The following is a 13598-nucleotide window of genomic DNA, read 5'->3' as shown; positions in this document are numbered from 1 at the left end:
TTCTTTTCCATTTATTAAGATTTTCTGTGATGTCTCTCAGTACATTTTGTAATTTCTTCCATAAAGTCCTTGCACATATTCTGAAGGATTTATTTCAAGGCATTTGGTGTTTCTTATTTTATCGTTAAGTGCAGTCTTCCTTCTCGCTGTTTATTGTCGATGTATAGAAATGTGGTTTTTAAAAATCTCAGTCATGCATCCGGGGAACATTTGCTTTTGTTCTAGAAAGAGCTCATTAATCCATGAGCAGAATGTGTCACGTGTGCTCACACACTCGTGTGTATTTTGAGGATGGTGGTGCTGAGGGTGAGCCTTCCCATGGTCCTGAGGTTAGTTTTGGTCAAGTGTCTACATGCAGGCTGGCCCTGAGTCACAGGAGAGGATACCAGCTGGAGCCACGATGCTCCTGGCTCTACGTATAGTCAGCCAACTGTGCGCTGATGGATGTCAGGAAGAGGGCTCCCTCAAGCCAGCATCCGTGAGTCAGGACATCCATGCATTGTCCACATAGGGATGGTTTGTCATGATGCAGGCTGTCACTGTTAAAAACGTGTGTCCCTCTTCTCTTGTAGTATCCGGAGTGTGATGCAGAAGTATCTTCAGGAGAGAAATGAAATCACCTTTGACAAGATTTTTAATCAGAAAATTGGTAAGTCCCACTTACTCCTGTGGCATAGCGTCCAGTGGTGGTTTCAGGTGGCATTGGCTTCACACTTATGTGTCAGCGCAGCCTTTCCCGTTGTCTGTGTGTTATAGCTCTGGCTGGGAATGAAGCATATTTTCTGTAGGACTAAGATACGTAATGGTTACCTACATCCCTAGTATTAGACCTTGTGAACAAGCTCTTGGGAAGCAGACCAGTGGGAGTGGAGGGTCTGAGGCAGTTTGGGGGTTGCCAGTTCAAAGGATTGGGTAGCTGGTAACCAGAAAGAAGCGCTCTGGGCTTCGGACCCGCTTCCCAGGTCCCCACCTTCCCTCCCTGCAGTTGTATTTCCTGTGATCGCAGGACGTTGGCACGCATCCTCATAAACATCCTGCACGCCTGGGTTTGGCCAGCGCCTGGCAGCGTTTGGGGCGGGCGTCTTTGATCTCCTCAGTTTTCGCCACAGGCCTTACATGCCCCTCCTCATAGTCAGTTCCATGTCAATTACTCTTGTCCCCATTCGCAGCCTTACTTAGCGGGCCACCAGGACTCTCCTGTGGTGTGCCCAGAGGTCAAGGATCCATTTCCTTCCGGCTGGTACCCAGCTCCGTGCAGCGCTGGTCTTGGCCGGAGCACGTGCGTGGATGGATAGGTGTGTTCTCTGCTTAGCAGCAGTTAGGACTGGACAGGGATTGCTTTAGTGTAAGGTTTCAGGGCTCGGAGAACAATGGAATATTACGCTCTCCCCTGCCTTCCGAAGGGCTGGCAGTTTGTTGAGAGGTTAGAGAAGAGCTGGAGTCTCCCTACTTTTCTTTTCTTCATCCCCCGAAATCGGTTGTCCAGAAATGTCCACAACTATATTTTTATTCTCAGCTCAGGTAGGATTCACTGTTTGGCCTGCCAGCTGGGTATTTTGTTAATCTGCCCACAGTAATGTGAAAAACGGAGAATTCCAGGATTTTACATGAAATCACCTTAGCTGCCTTTGAGAACATTGGAAGCTCTTCCCTGCCCTTTGCTCCTTACTTTCCTCCTGCAGTTACTCAGATAAGATTTGCCGAGCAAAGTGTGGCATCGCTTTTAAATTACTTTAATACTCGAGGAAGCGACTTTATTAAAATTTCAGGAAACCGTGGTTGTAAGGAAGTTTCCTGGAACGCAGTTGCTGCCTTTAGTGCCTGTCTCCGTGATTCACAGACCCACAGTGACTGGTGTCCTTGAGACTGAATATCCCTGGAGGTAATTCTGGGCAGCTCTCCTCCCTACAAGTAAGGGGCGTAGACTCAGGCCGGTAAACTGACTTGCTCTGATTTGTAGTTCTTCTTGTCCAGTCATTCTGTAAAGGCTCTTGGAAAGGAAGCAATGAATGTAAAATGAACTGTTGAGGGTCACCTGGTAAGAACTGGCTAGTGGGGGGTTTTTTGTTTTCTAGAAAGAGGTATAATGCTTTCTCATGATCAAGTAAAGTAGAAACTGGTGCAGAAAAACCTTTAGATTTTTGGCAAACGTTTGATCTACTCTCCAAAATGTGGCCATCTATGAAGGTGATAGAGCTTTTGTGATGACCCTGACATTCAGTGGCCCGGAGCTCGATGCTCTTCTCCGGAGAAGCAGGTGGAATGAATGCTGCCCCGTCCGTGCTCGGAACACAATGTGGAAAGCTAACAGCCCATAGCCACCTAGAAATCTTCCATTCTGAGCGTCGGGATTTGGCTAGGGAGCAGAGCAGCTGAAAGAGCTTGACTTTCATCTCCTGCCTCATTGCTGCTTCCCCTTGCATCCATGGTGTTTGGTTAACCGTCATCTATGTAAATAAACGCTCCCTTTCGCTTCTGCTTCTGTACTAAAGAATGGAACATAAAACTCTGATGGCAACGAGAAACAATATCTTTGGGAGGGAAGGGAAAAAAGGAATGCCTGATTTCTTTGTTGAAATTTACAACTAGATCTACAGCTCTGGGGGCGCCTGGGTGGCTCAGCCGGATGAGTGTCTGACACTTCTGCTTAGTTCATGATCTCACGGTTCATGAGCTTGAGCCCTGCGTCGGGCTCTGTGCTGACAGCTCAGAGCCTGGATCCTGCTTTGGATTCTGAGTCTCCCTCAATTTGCCCCTCTCCTGCTCAAGCTCTCCGTCTCTCTCTCGAAAATAAATAAACATTAAAATATATAGATCTATAGCTCTGTTAAGATCTATTTTACGCAGCGTGAAACACTCTAGTTTCATGTGTACGGGTCAGTGGTTTTTAGTGTATTCACAGAGTTGCGTGGCCCTTACCCCAGACTCACCTTAGAACATTTACGGCACCCCCAGAAGAGGCTCTACACCCATTAGCACTCTCCACCCCTCATCCATCCCGAGATGCCACTAATCTAAGTTCTGCCCCTGTGGATTTGCCCTTGGTGGATGTTCCCCCTGGATGGATGCATGCAGCTTCTCTAATATTTTATTTTCTCATTCAAAAAATTTTAATGTTTATTTGTGAGCGAGAGAGAGACAGAGCACGAGCTAGGGAGGGAGGGCAGAGAGAGAGGGACACAGAATCTGAAACAGGCTGTCAGCACAGAGCCGGATCCTGGGCTCGAACTCCCAAACCGCGAGATCATGACCTGAGCCGAAGTCGGAGGCTTAACCGACTGAGCCCCCCAGGCGCCCCTCTCATATTTTAAAGGTTCCTCCATGTGGTCGCATGTGCCAGTACTTGGTTTCTTTTATGCTCGGTGATAATTCCACCATGTGGCTGTGCCGTGTGTTGTGTATCCATTCATCCGTTGGCAGTTGTTTGGGTTATTTCCACTTTTTGGCCCTTATACGTGATGCTGCTACGAGAGGAAGGTGTTTCTCAGCGTGTGGTGTGTGCGGCTGGTTCCCCGTGACTAAGGCGCACCGGCGGGTTGTGACAAGCCCGCTGTCCCCTGCACTCTCAGCCAGTCTGCGGAACGCACTGAGGATCCTTTCTCCTGTTGTGTTTTCTGATCCTCACCCCTCTCCCGTCCCCCCAGCATGCATGCAGGCCCCCAGACCTGTCTTTCCCATTCGATCCACGCCTTACCTGAAACTGACCCCAGGAGCCCTTGATCCGAGGGCCTCACTGACATTAAGGTGGCCTCGCGCCCCGGCCTCGGCCACATAGATTCCACCCTGCCAGCAGCTTCGTTGGGCAGTGATGGCCTGTGAATTCTCTCGATTCAGCTGTTTTAAAGAATTCCTTCCTCTTCCCTTCCTTCCCCTTCGTGAGCCTGGCGCTGGTCAGAGGAAGCTAGGTCTGAACTTGGAAGGTCACAGGAAAGAGCAGCAATCGTGGGAGGGGTGCAGAACGGGGAGACAGGAGAACATGGTAACATCGCCAAACACACCTCTGTAATTTTGTGTGGACGTTGCTGTGTATTCAGTGTCTGTCTGGTCTGTCCTCCTTTTTGGCGGGGGTGAGGGATCGGGCAGAACGGAAGGTGGCCCGGGCTTGGAGTACATCTGTCCTGCTCTCTAGGTCTTCTTCCCATTTCGCTCCCGCTCACCCCCCACCCCCGCCCCACCACTACCTTTTGCCTTTGTCTCTCCCGTCTGTTCCATCTGCCCCTTTCCATGACTGTCCCCATGTGTCACCAACTTGTTGATTTTCTATTCTGTCGTTCTGTTGTTTCCCTTTCACCGTGTATCCCGTGCCTGTCAGCTCCTTTTCTCTCTTCCGGCACCTTCCACGCTCCCCTGGGCCGATGGTTAGCGTGGGGTTCTGGGGAACTGCCTGCCACGTGTGCTGCAGCCCGTGTGCAGAAACGCTCTGTGAAGTGCCAGGGGTAGAACTCCATTTACTCGGCCCCGAAGCCCTGATGAGCTGATGGGTGACTGGCCGACCTGCTGGCTGCACCCCAAACTGGTTGATTTTTTGTTAAGTTTCCTTATCTGTACAGGTGGGGATGACGATGTTATCTGCTGCATAAGGCAGTTGTGGGGTTTCAGCAGGAAGTGTCTGCAAAGCCCTCAGCACAGGGATTGGTTCTCAGCAGCTGCTCTGTGAATGACAGCTCTGCAGTGAAACTGTTTACTGTAAAAATATCGGGGTGGGGCGCCTGGGTGGCTCAGTCAGTTAAGCATCTGACTTTCAGTTTCGGCTCAGGTCATGATCTCACAGTTGGTGAGTTCGAGTCCAGCGTCAGGTTCTGTGCTGACAGCCTGGAGCCTGGAGCTGCTTCGGATTTTGTGTCTCCCTCTCTCCCTGCTCCTCCCTCACTCATGCTCTGTCTCTCTCTCTCTCTGTCAAAAATAAATAAACATTTAAAAAAACACATCGGGGCACCTGGGTGCTCAGTCAGGTAAGCTCTGACTTTCAATTTTGGCTCAGGTCATGATCTCAGGGTCCTGAGATCAAGCCCCGTGTTGGGCTCTGTGCTGGGTGTGGAGCCTGCTTGGGATTCTCTGTCCCTTTCTCTCTGCTCCTCCCCCACATGCATGCATGCATGCTCTCTCTCTTTCTCTCTCTAAATAAATAAATAAACAGTAAAATAAAAATATCTAGTCAGGCACAAAAGTAGATTGATAAACCCCCATATGTATTTGTCAGCCAGATTCCCTATTTTACAACATTTGCCTATACTGGCCTTGTTCATCCTTTCTTTGTGTGGCTCCCAAAATATAATATTCTTTAAGTTTATTTGTGTATTTTGAGAGAGAGAGAGAGAGAGAGAGAGAGAGATTGTGCAAACAGGCAAGGGAGAGAAAGAATCCCAAGCAGGCTCTGCAGTGTCAGCACAGAGCCTGATGTGGCTTGAACCCACGAACCGTGAGATCATGACCTGAGCTGAAATCTGGAGATACTTAACCAGTGGAGCCCCCCAGGCACCCCTGCCAAAATACTTGAAAGCAATTAGCTTTAGTGTTTCAGCCCTATATTCATATGTATAGACTACGAATGTTTTTTATACAACCTTCATCTTTACCCCAACCAATGCAAACAAGGATTCCTGGGGCGCAGATGATCGGGTCGTGATCTCACGGTTCATGAGCTCACGCCCCACACCTGGCCCACTGCTGTTAACCTGTCGGCACAGAGCCCGCTTCAGATTCTCTGCCCCCTTCTCCGTGCCCCTCTCCTGCTTGTGCTCTCCCCCAAATAAATAAATATTAAAAAAAAAGAAAATGATGATTTTTAGTTTAATATCGGATGATGGTTCTTACTGTAATTCCAAGTGTATATTTAGATTTTTTTCTTTAGTTTTTTTCCTTTTAGAGAGAATTTGAGTGGTGGGCGGGGGTGGGGGGGACAGAGAGAAAAAAAAGAGAGAGAGAGAATTCCAAGCAGGCTCCACGCTTAACTCGGAGCCTGATGCAGGGCTCGATCCTGTGATCCTGGGACCATGACCTGACCCAAATTCAAGAGTCAGATGCTCAACCAACTGAGCCACTCAGGTGCTCCCACATATGTTCTCATTAACTTAAAAATGTCCTTTAACTCTTGGTTTGTTTGAATCAGGATCCAAGTAATGTTCTTATGTTGCAGTTGGTAATAATGTCTCTTTAAAAAAAATCCAGAACAGGGGGGCGCCTGGGTGGCTCAGTCGGTTAAGCTTCCGACTTCAGCTCAGGCCATGATCTCACGGTTCGTGGGTTCGAGCCCCGCATCGGGCTCTGTGCTGCTGGCTAGCTCAGAGCCTGGAGCCTGTTTTGGATTCTGTATCTCCCTCTCTCTCTCACCCTCCCCTATTCACGCTGTTCCTCTCTCAGAAATAAACAAAACATTAAAAAAAAAAAAATCCCGAACAGGTGTTCCCCTCCTCCCCTCCCCTTCCCACACACAGGGAATTGACTTCTTGAGGAAACTGGGTCCGTTGTATTGTAGAATGTAAAAAATTGTAGGATTTTTCTCTTTGCTTCTTCATGGGACCCTTGAAATTACACTTCTGTGTTCTGGATTTCCTGTAAATTGAAAGTTATCTCTAACAGCTTATTAGATTGGTTTGACTTTTTTGGCAGGAGCCCGTCACAGGTGGTGCTGTGTGCTTTGTGGCAGGGCGCACGTGACACAGAGGTGCTGCTCTGTAGTTCTGGCTCCAAAGTGAGTTCAGATGTGGTCAGTTTGCAGCTCCTCATGACGCTGTCGTCTGCCGCGCGTTTCATTTTCATTGACGCTTGTTGCCTAAATCAATTATTCTTTTTTAGGAAGTGGCCAAATAGGGGGGTTTCTGATTATGCCATTCTTTCCATATTTATTATTTCTGCTCATCAACGAAGGCCCATTGGGTTGCCTTTAAATCTAGTTAAAGAAAGACAAGAAAAAGCAGGTGCCGTCGGCCGAACTTGAAGGCAACGCCTGTGACTTTGGCCTCCTGACGTCACTCCCACAAGTAACCCAGTGAAAGAGATTTTACAGAGGAAACCGAGACTGTGCTCTGGGTGGGCTTGGTCGACTCACACCAGCCCTTGAAGAAGCAGAGAATTTCCTCCGGCTGGTGGCAGAAGAGGAAGTCAGAGAGACCGAAGCACAAGCGTGATTGGACGTGGCGTCCCTGGCTCTGCAGGTGGAGGGGACCACGTGAGGTGACCGTGGGTGTTCGCCAGGAGCTGAGCAGGGAGGCTGGGACCTCTGTCCTATGACCATAGAAACTGAATTCTGCCACCAACCTGCATGAGGTTGAAAGCACATGACCCCTGAAGCCTCTAGATAAGTCCCTGGCCTGCCAGCATGTTGATTTGGGCCTTGTGAGCCCCTAAATGGAAAACCCAGTGGAGCCCACCAGGACGTGTGTCCTCAGAAACTGTGAGCTCAGGAAGGAGTGGTGCTTTCAAGTCTCCGAGTTTGTGGTGACTGGTTTCACGGCACTAGAAGACTGGTGTAGCAGGATGCTTAAGTCTTTGTTTTTATTTTATTTTATTTTAAGTTTATTTATTTATTTTGAGAGAGAGAGAGAGCATGAGTGGGGAGGGGCAGGGAGAAAGGAAGAGAGAATTCCAAGCAACCTCTGTGTTGTCAGCGCAGAGCCCGATGTGGGGCTCGAACTCACAAACCATGAACTCATGACTAGAGCAGAGATCAAGAGACAGATGCTTAACTGGCTGAGCCACCCAGGTGCCCTGTCTTTGTATTTGTTTTTAATCTTAAAAATTTTTTTTGACAGGGAGAGGGAGAGAGAGAAAACACACAAGTGGGGGAAGGGCAGAGAGAGACACAGAATCCGAAGCAGGCTCCAGGCTCTGAGCTGTCAGCACAGAGCTCGACGCGGGGCTCGACTCAAAAGCCGTGAGATCATGACCTGATCCGAAGTTAGACGTCTAACCAACTGAGCCACCTAGGCGACCCCTCCCCGCAAGTCTTTTTTTTTAATTGACAGTTTTCAGAATAAAAACGATTAAGTGACAGGCTGCTTTATCCTCCTTTTCTCCTTCTTACACAGAAGTTGTATGTCTTAACGGACATCAGTTATGCTGGTTCCTGAACTGCCGTCAGTAGACGCACACGCATTTCAGTACTGACACAGCATTCTTGATTTGGCTTATCTGAAGAATGGCTCTAAAGAGATACTGGTTATTGCAAGACAAATCACTTTACCAATTCGGGTTAAGACTTTGTTACCATTTTCTTCTGTAGGATGTACTGAAATAATCTCATCATATGCAAGCGAGGCGCATGGCATTTGATAATTCCATCTGTCTGTCGACAATCTACTTAGCTCCTGTCTGCCCAGCCAGTCTAATTAGAGGGCAGTGTTTCTGATTATAAGAAGACTCCGAAATAGGCACTTAATTCATGAAGTATGCAAATGGTACCGTCGAGTAGGCAGAACAGCCCGGCTCCTGTCACATGACATCACCTGTTGCCACGGGAACGTCTCCGTCTATCACACTGGCTCCCATATGTGTGAGCGGAAACCTGCCATATGTAGAATGTCGTCTTTCGGTTCTGGCTTCTTTCATTTAGCATAAGATTTTGGAGGCTCAGCCACACCGTGCGTACCCATCCTTCACCAGCCTTGTTGTGGCTGAATGAATATTCCATCCTACGCGTAGACCACAGACTTTGTTATCCATCCACCAGTTCGTTGGTGGACACTTTGATCATCCCTCTGTTGGTCACAAACAATCCTGCTTTGCACGGTCGCGTGCCAGTGTGGACATCAGTTCCCAGCTCTCTCAGGTATATAACTAGGAGCTTTGGGATTGCTGGGATACCTGGTCAGTTTGTGGTTAACCTTTTAAGAAATCGCTGTTGCTTTCCAAAGAGGCTGTACTGCCTGACATTCTCACGGTCAATTTAAGGGAGGAGCAGGCTTGTCATAACCTCACCCAGGCCTGCTGTTGTCTTTCTGGTCAGAGCCATTCTTGTGGGTGTGACGTGGGGTTTCACCGTGGTCTCTGTTTGTATTCCCCTACCCACTAGTGACACCTGTTTGTGCTAATGCGCCTTCTTGTACCTTCTTTGGTGAAGACCCCATTGAAATCATTCTGTCCATTTAAGAAATTGATTGTCTTTCTTTACATTGTCATGTATGTGATTTACAAGTATTGTCTCCCAGTTACCAGCTTCCCCTTTTCATTTCTTCATGGTGACTTCTGATACCTGGAGGTTTTAATTCTGATGAACCCCAATTCATACACTTTTAAAAACTGTATTTTTGTGTCATACCTAGGAACTTTCTGCCTACCTGAACGCCCTGAAGATTTTCTTCTGTTTTTCTTCCAGATGTTTTATCATTTTAGCTCTCACATTTAGGTTTCTGGTTGATTTGTGAGTTAGTTTTTGTGTCTGATGTGAGGTAGGAGCTTAAATTCATCATCTTCTTTTTCTTTCTTTTTTTTTTTTTTGTATATGTGGCTATCCAACGGTCTGAATACATTTTTTTTTCATCTGAGACAGAGAGAGAGAGAGAGAGACGGCGTGAGCAGGGGAGGGTCACAGAGAGAGGGAGACACAGAATCTGAAACAGGCTCCAGGCTCTGAGCTGGCTGTCAGCACAGAGCCCGACGCAGGGCTCAAACCCACAAACCGTGAGATCATGACCTGAGCCGAAGTCGGATGTTTAACCAACTGAGCCACCCAGGCGCCCTTGAATACGTTTGTTGAAAAAACATTTCTTTTCCACATTGAACTATCCTGGCACCTTTGTCAAAAATGAATTGACCATAAACTGAAGGATTTCTTTCTGGACTCTCAATTTTGTTCCATTGATCTCTGCCTTAGGCTACACTGTCTTCATTACTGTAGCTTTGAGGTAAGTTTTGAAATCAGGAAATAAAAATCCTCCCACTCCATTCTTTCTTATTTCTTTCTTTTCAAAATTGTTTTTGGCTATTCTGAATCCTTTGCATTTCGATGTGAGTTTTAGCATCAGATTTTCAGTTTCTGCAAAAAAAAAATCCTTCTGGGATTTTGATAGGGATTATGTTGTATTCCCAGATCAACGTGGAGAGAATTGCCATTTTAACAACACGAAGTCTGCGATGCATGAAAATGAAGTGTCTCTACATTTATTTAGGTCATCTCTAATTTCCCTCAGCGGTGCTTTGTGGCTTTCAGTCTCCTGCATCACATTACATTTATTCCCAAGTATTTTCATGTATTTTGATGCTATTTTGAACGGACTTGTTTCCTTAATTTCGTTTTTGACTGTTCACTGTGAGCACGTGGAGACAGAATGGGTTTTTGTATGGTGAGCTTGGATCCTGCCATCTTGATGAACTCGTTTATTAATTCTAGAGATTTGTGCGTGTGTGTGCGTGAGCGTGTGCACATGTGTGCATGTGAATTCCTTAGGATTTTTGCCATAGAGAATCTTGTCTCTGCATAAAAACAATTTAGCCTCTTTCTTTCCATTCTGGTGCCTTTCCTTTTCAATTTTTACTTCTCACTTTGAGTCCATAAATGTTTCTTATGTTGGTCTCAGATACATTTAGCATGATTTCAAAGAACGTTTATGTAGCAAGAATGCATATATTGTATTTGGCATCTGGGGTTAAGGCATAAGAAATGTACTTGACACGGGCTTTGGAAACAAAAGTATATGTTTCATTATAGAAAGAGTACATTAGAAAAACAGAAAATACTACTTTGCAAATAGACTTTTGAGCAGTTTCTAAAAGAACAAAGACGGACACAGATATGCATGGGTACCTATTAAAAAATTGATGTTAGATAAGACCACAGAAATAGTTTTAAAAAACCCACAGGCAACACAGAATAAAACATTTTGGCATTATTCTAAATTGTTAATTTCAAAGAACAGGGTTTCCAATCATTTTTTTAAATTTATAAAAGTATTGCTTGAGGTGTTCTGTGCTTCAAAACATAATAGATGGTTAAAATCTGCCAAAAAATTTGTAGCTGTGCAACTCCTTAGTCAGAGTTTGGGGTTAAATTATAGCAAATTGAGTATTTTCATATTTGGTTATAATGAGGGGAATCTGAACCTGGGAGCTGGCTTCCATCTTTGTTTTCCCTCTTTGTTCCCAGCCTTGTTTGGAAGTGTGTGTTTCGGCCCCTGTGAAGGGCCTTTCCCCCTACCAGCCCCCGACTGAGGGTCGCAGAGTCAGCCCCCCCCCCATATCTTTCTCTAGAGGGGAGTCACCAACCACCATGCAGAAGAAAAACCTAGGGCCCCATGCAGTCCTGCATCAATTATCCACCCCATTCAGCCCTGCATCAATTATCCATGCCTTTGTGGAGACTTTGAGCGAGGCGAAGAGTTAAAGATCCATTTAAACTTTCAAAAAGCAGAGATAAACACTTGACTAAGCACCGCTAATTGGGTTTTCAATCAAAAAGGTCCTGGCAGCAACAGGCAACTCCGAAAGTTAGGGGCACCAATTATGCACATTTTCATCTTGGCTGTTGCCTTAAAAACCTACCAGCAGGCAGTCTTTCCAGCCACTTCTTACCTGTGCTGGCCTTACCTGTCTAGCTGGCTCCTCCCATAGGGACCCTGCCGGAGCTGGGGGCCACCGCCTGCCGTGCAGGCAGCCTCTGCCCCTCTAAGTATTTGGGACATCCGAGGTACTTGAGGCAGCTTTCAAAGAGCATGAAATACTTTTTTTTTTTTAAACCAGTTTATTAAGGCTGGTTTTCCTTTTTTTCTTCCAGTATTTTTTTATTTTTGAGAGAGACAGACAAGGGGCAGAGAGAGGGAGACACAGAATCTGAAGCAGGCTCCAGGCTCCGAGCTGTCAGCACAGAGCCCATCGTGGGGCTTGAACTCAAGAACTGGGTGATCGTGACTTGAGCCCAAGTCAGTCACTTAATGGACCGAGCCCCCGAGGTGACCCAATCTGTGATCTCTTAAATTGCTGCTATTTAATGCTTCCTGATTTCTTCTGAGCCTGCTTTGTAGGAATTCCTTTTAGTTTGAGACGGCGATGGCTCCCTGTATACCAGTCAGTGCACAGAGCATTTTGTCTGCCGGGTAAAGTAATGCGACCCAGTTCGCACAGTCCCAGGAGTCAAAGCCTGGACTGGAAGCTCTGCTTGCCTGTCCCCAGGAACTGTGGAAGTTCGCACACGGATGGAGTTCTGTTTTTTTTGTTTGTTTGTTTGTTTGTTTGTTTTTAATAACATATGAACTCTACAGTTCCTATTTAATATATACTGAAACTAAAATCCAGAATTTGGGGGCAGTGCACAAAGACGTTTCTGTAGCAGATGTACATACATGCTCTGCTAAATGAGACATTCCCAGTTGACTGTGTTTTGATCCGGTGCTGTACTAGAAAGATCTCTTGAAACAAAAAGGCACACGGGGAAGGTGAAGACCACGTTAGGCTTCCCACCTCCGGCCAGCTTGCCCTTTGAAGGAGCACGTAGGACATGCACAGTCACTGTTGAAAGTGCCAGTGAAGTGTGTTCACTACCACCGGGGAGTCCCATCGATTCATGTTTGGTGGGGGGGGAGCGTCCTGCTGATGTCTCTGAGACCCGAGTTTGAATCCCAAGGTGAGTGTGGGCAGGCCTCTCTCTTAGCCAGGAGGGGAGCCTAGGTGCTGGCAGGCCTCTGGAGCTTTCTCCCTGGCAGGGCCCACATATTTTAGGGGAGACGTACGTGTGCTCTGGCTATATGAGCAAATGTGGGGCCTTATTGCGTACCGCCAGAGAGCGCCAAGGGCCCTGGAAGTGTCGCCTCCACTGGAAAAGTCCATCAGCTTTCTGAACCGGCAGGTACAGGGGTGACGGGATCCTTTTAGGATTTTCAAAGTCCTGAACGCATTACGAAATGTCAGGCTGTAGCGCGCTGTCCGGGTAGCCCCTGGTTTTAGCTGTTTTGGAAATCCTTTTCTTCCAGAGGGTTTTATACCTCATCCTTGAACTCTGTCGGTCTTTCTACCTCTAGGCAAAGTCAAAACCAGGAGATGCAGAGATGTACTATGAGGTGGTTATTAGCGTTTAATCTGTTGCTAAAATCTCAGCCATTCACTCGGTAGATGTCACCTTGTGCTACACACTCTTGTGAGCTCCGGGGAGCACATCTGTGAGCAGTTCTGAAGTCTGTGTCTTCATGGGGTTACCATGCTGCCTGGGGAGACAGACTGACAGATACACACTGTCCCCGTGCTGTCCCCGTGCTGTCCCCATGCTGTCTCCGTACTGTCCCCGTGCTGTCCCCGTGCTGTCCCCATGCTGTCTCCATACTATCCCCGTGCTGTCCCTGTGCTGTCTCCATACTGTCCCCGTGCTGTCCCCGTGCTGTCCCCATGCTGTCTCCATACTATCCCCGTGCTGTCCCTGTGCTGTTTCCATACTCTCGCTGTGCTGTCCCCGTGCTGATACATGTCATGGGATTAGTGTGCTGGTGGGCGTGTCTAACAGTGTTTTGAGAAGGCACTGCTTATAAAGGGTCAGATGGACAAACCCCTTGGGGGAGATGAGGGAGCCGAGCCCATGTGCATTTATCTGGGGAGAACAGGTCTGGCTGGGGGTTCAGCAGATGCCCTCACTCAGGAGCCACGCTCCAGAGGCCCAGGGGCTGCGGCCAAGGTGGGGA

At 47.4% G+C, this 13598-nt stretch overlaps 1 protein-coding gene across 1 annotated transcript in view; it reads left to right on the top strand.

The window, feature by feature from the left end:
• Positions 1-572: 572 nt before the first annotated feature.
• Positions 573-13598, top strand: part of GRK3 (G protein-coupled receptor kinase 3) — a 106729-nt gene continuing 93703 nt past the window's right edge. Inside the window, exon 1 of the mRNA XM_077761679.1 lies at positions 573-649. Within this exon, the coding sequence (XP_077617805.1) occupies positions 586-649 (64 nt within the window). The 5' untranslated portion in view covers positions 573-585. The remainder of the gene's footprint in view (positions 650-13598) is intronic.

This window comes from Crocuta crocuta, unplaced genomic scaffold (genome assembly GCF_008692635.1).
Source record: "Crocuta crocuta isolate KB4526 unplaced genomic scaffold, BGI_CrCroc_1.0 scaffold348, whole genome shotgun sequence".
NCBI classification, from domain to species: domain Eukaryota; kingdom Metazoa; phylum Chordata; class Mammalia; order Carnivora; family Hyaenidae; genus Crocuta; species Crocuta crocuta.
Note: the sequence above shows the minus strand (reverse complement) of the source record. Positions and strands in the feature narration are given on the sequence as shown.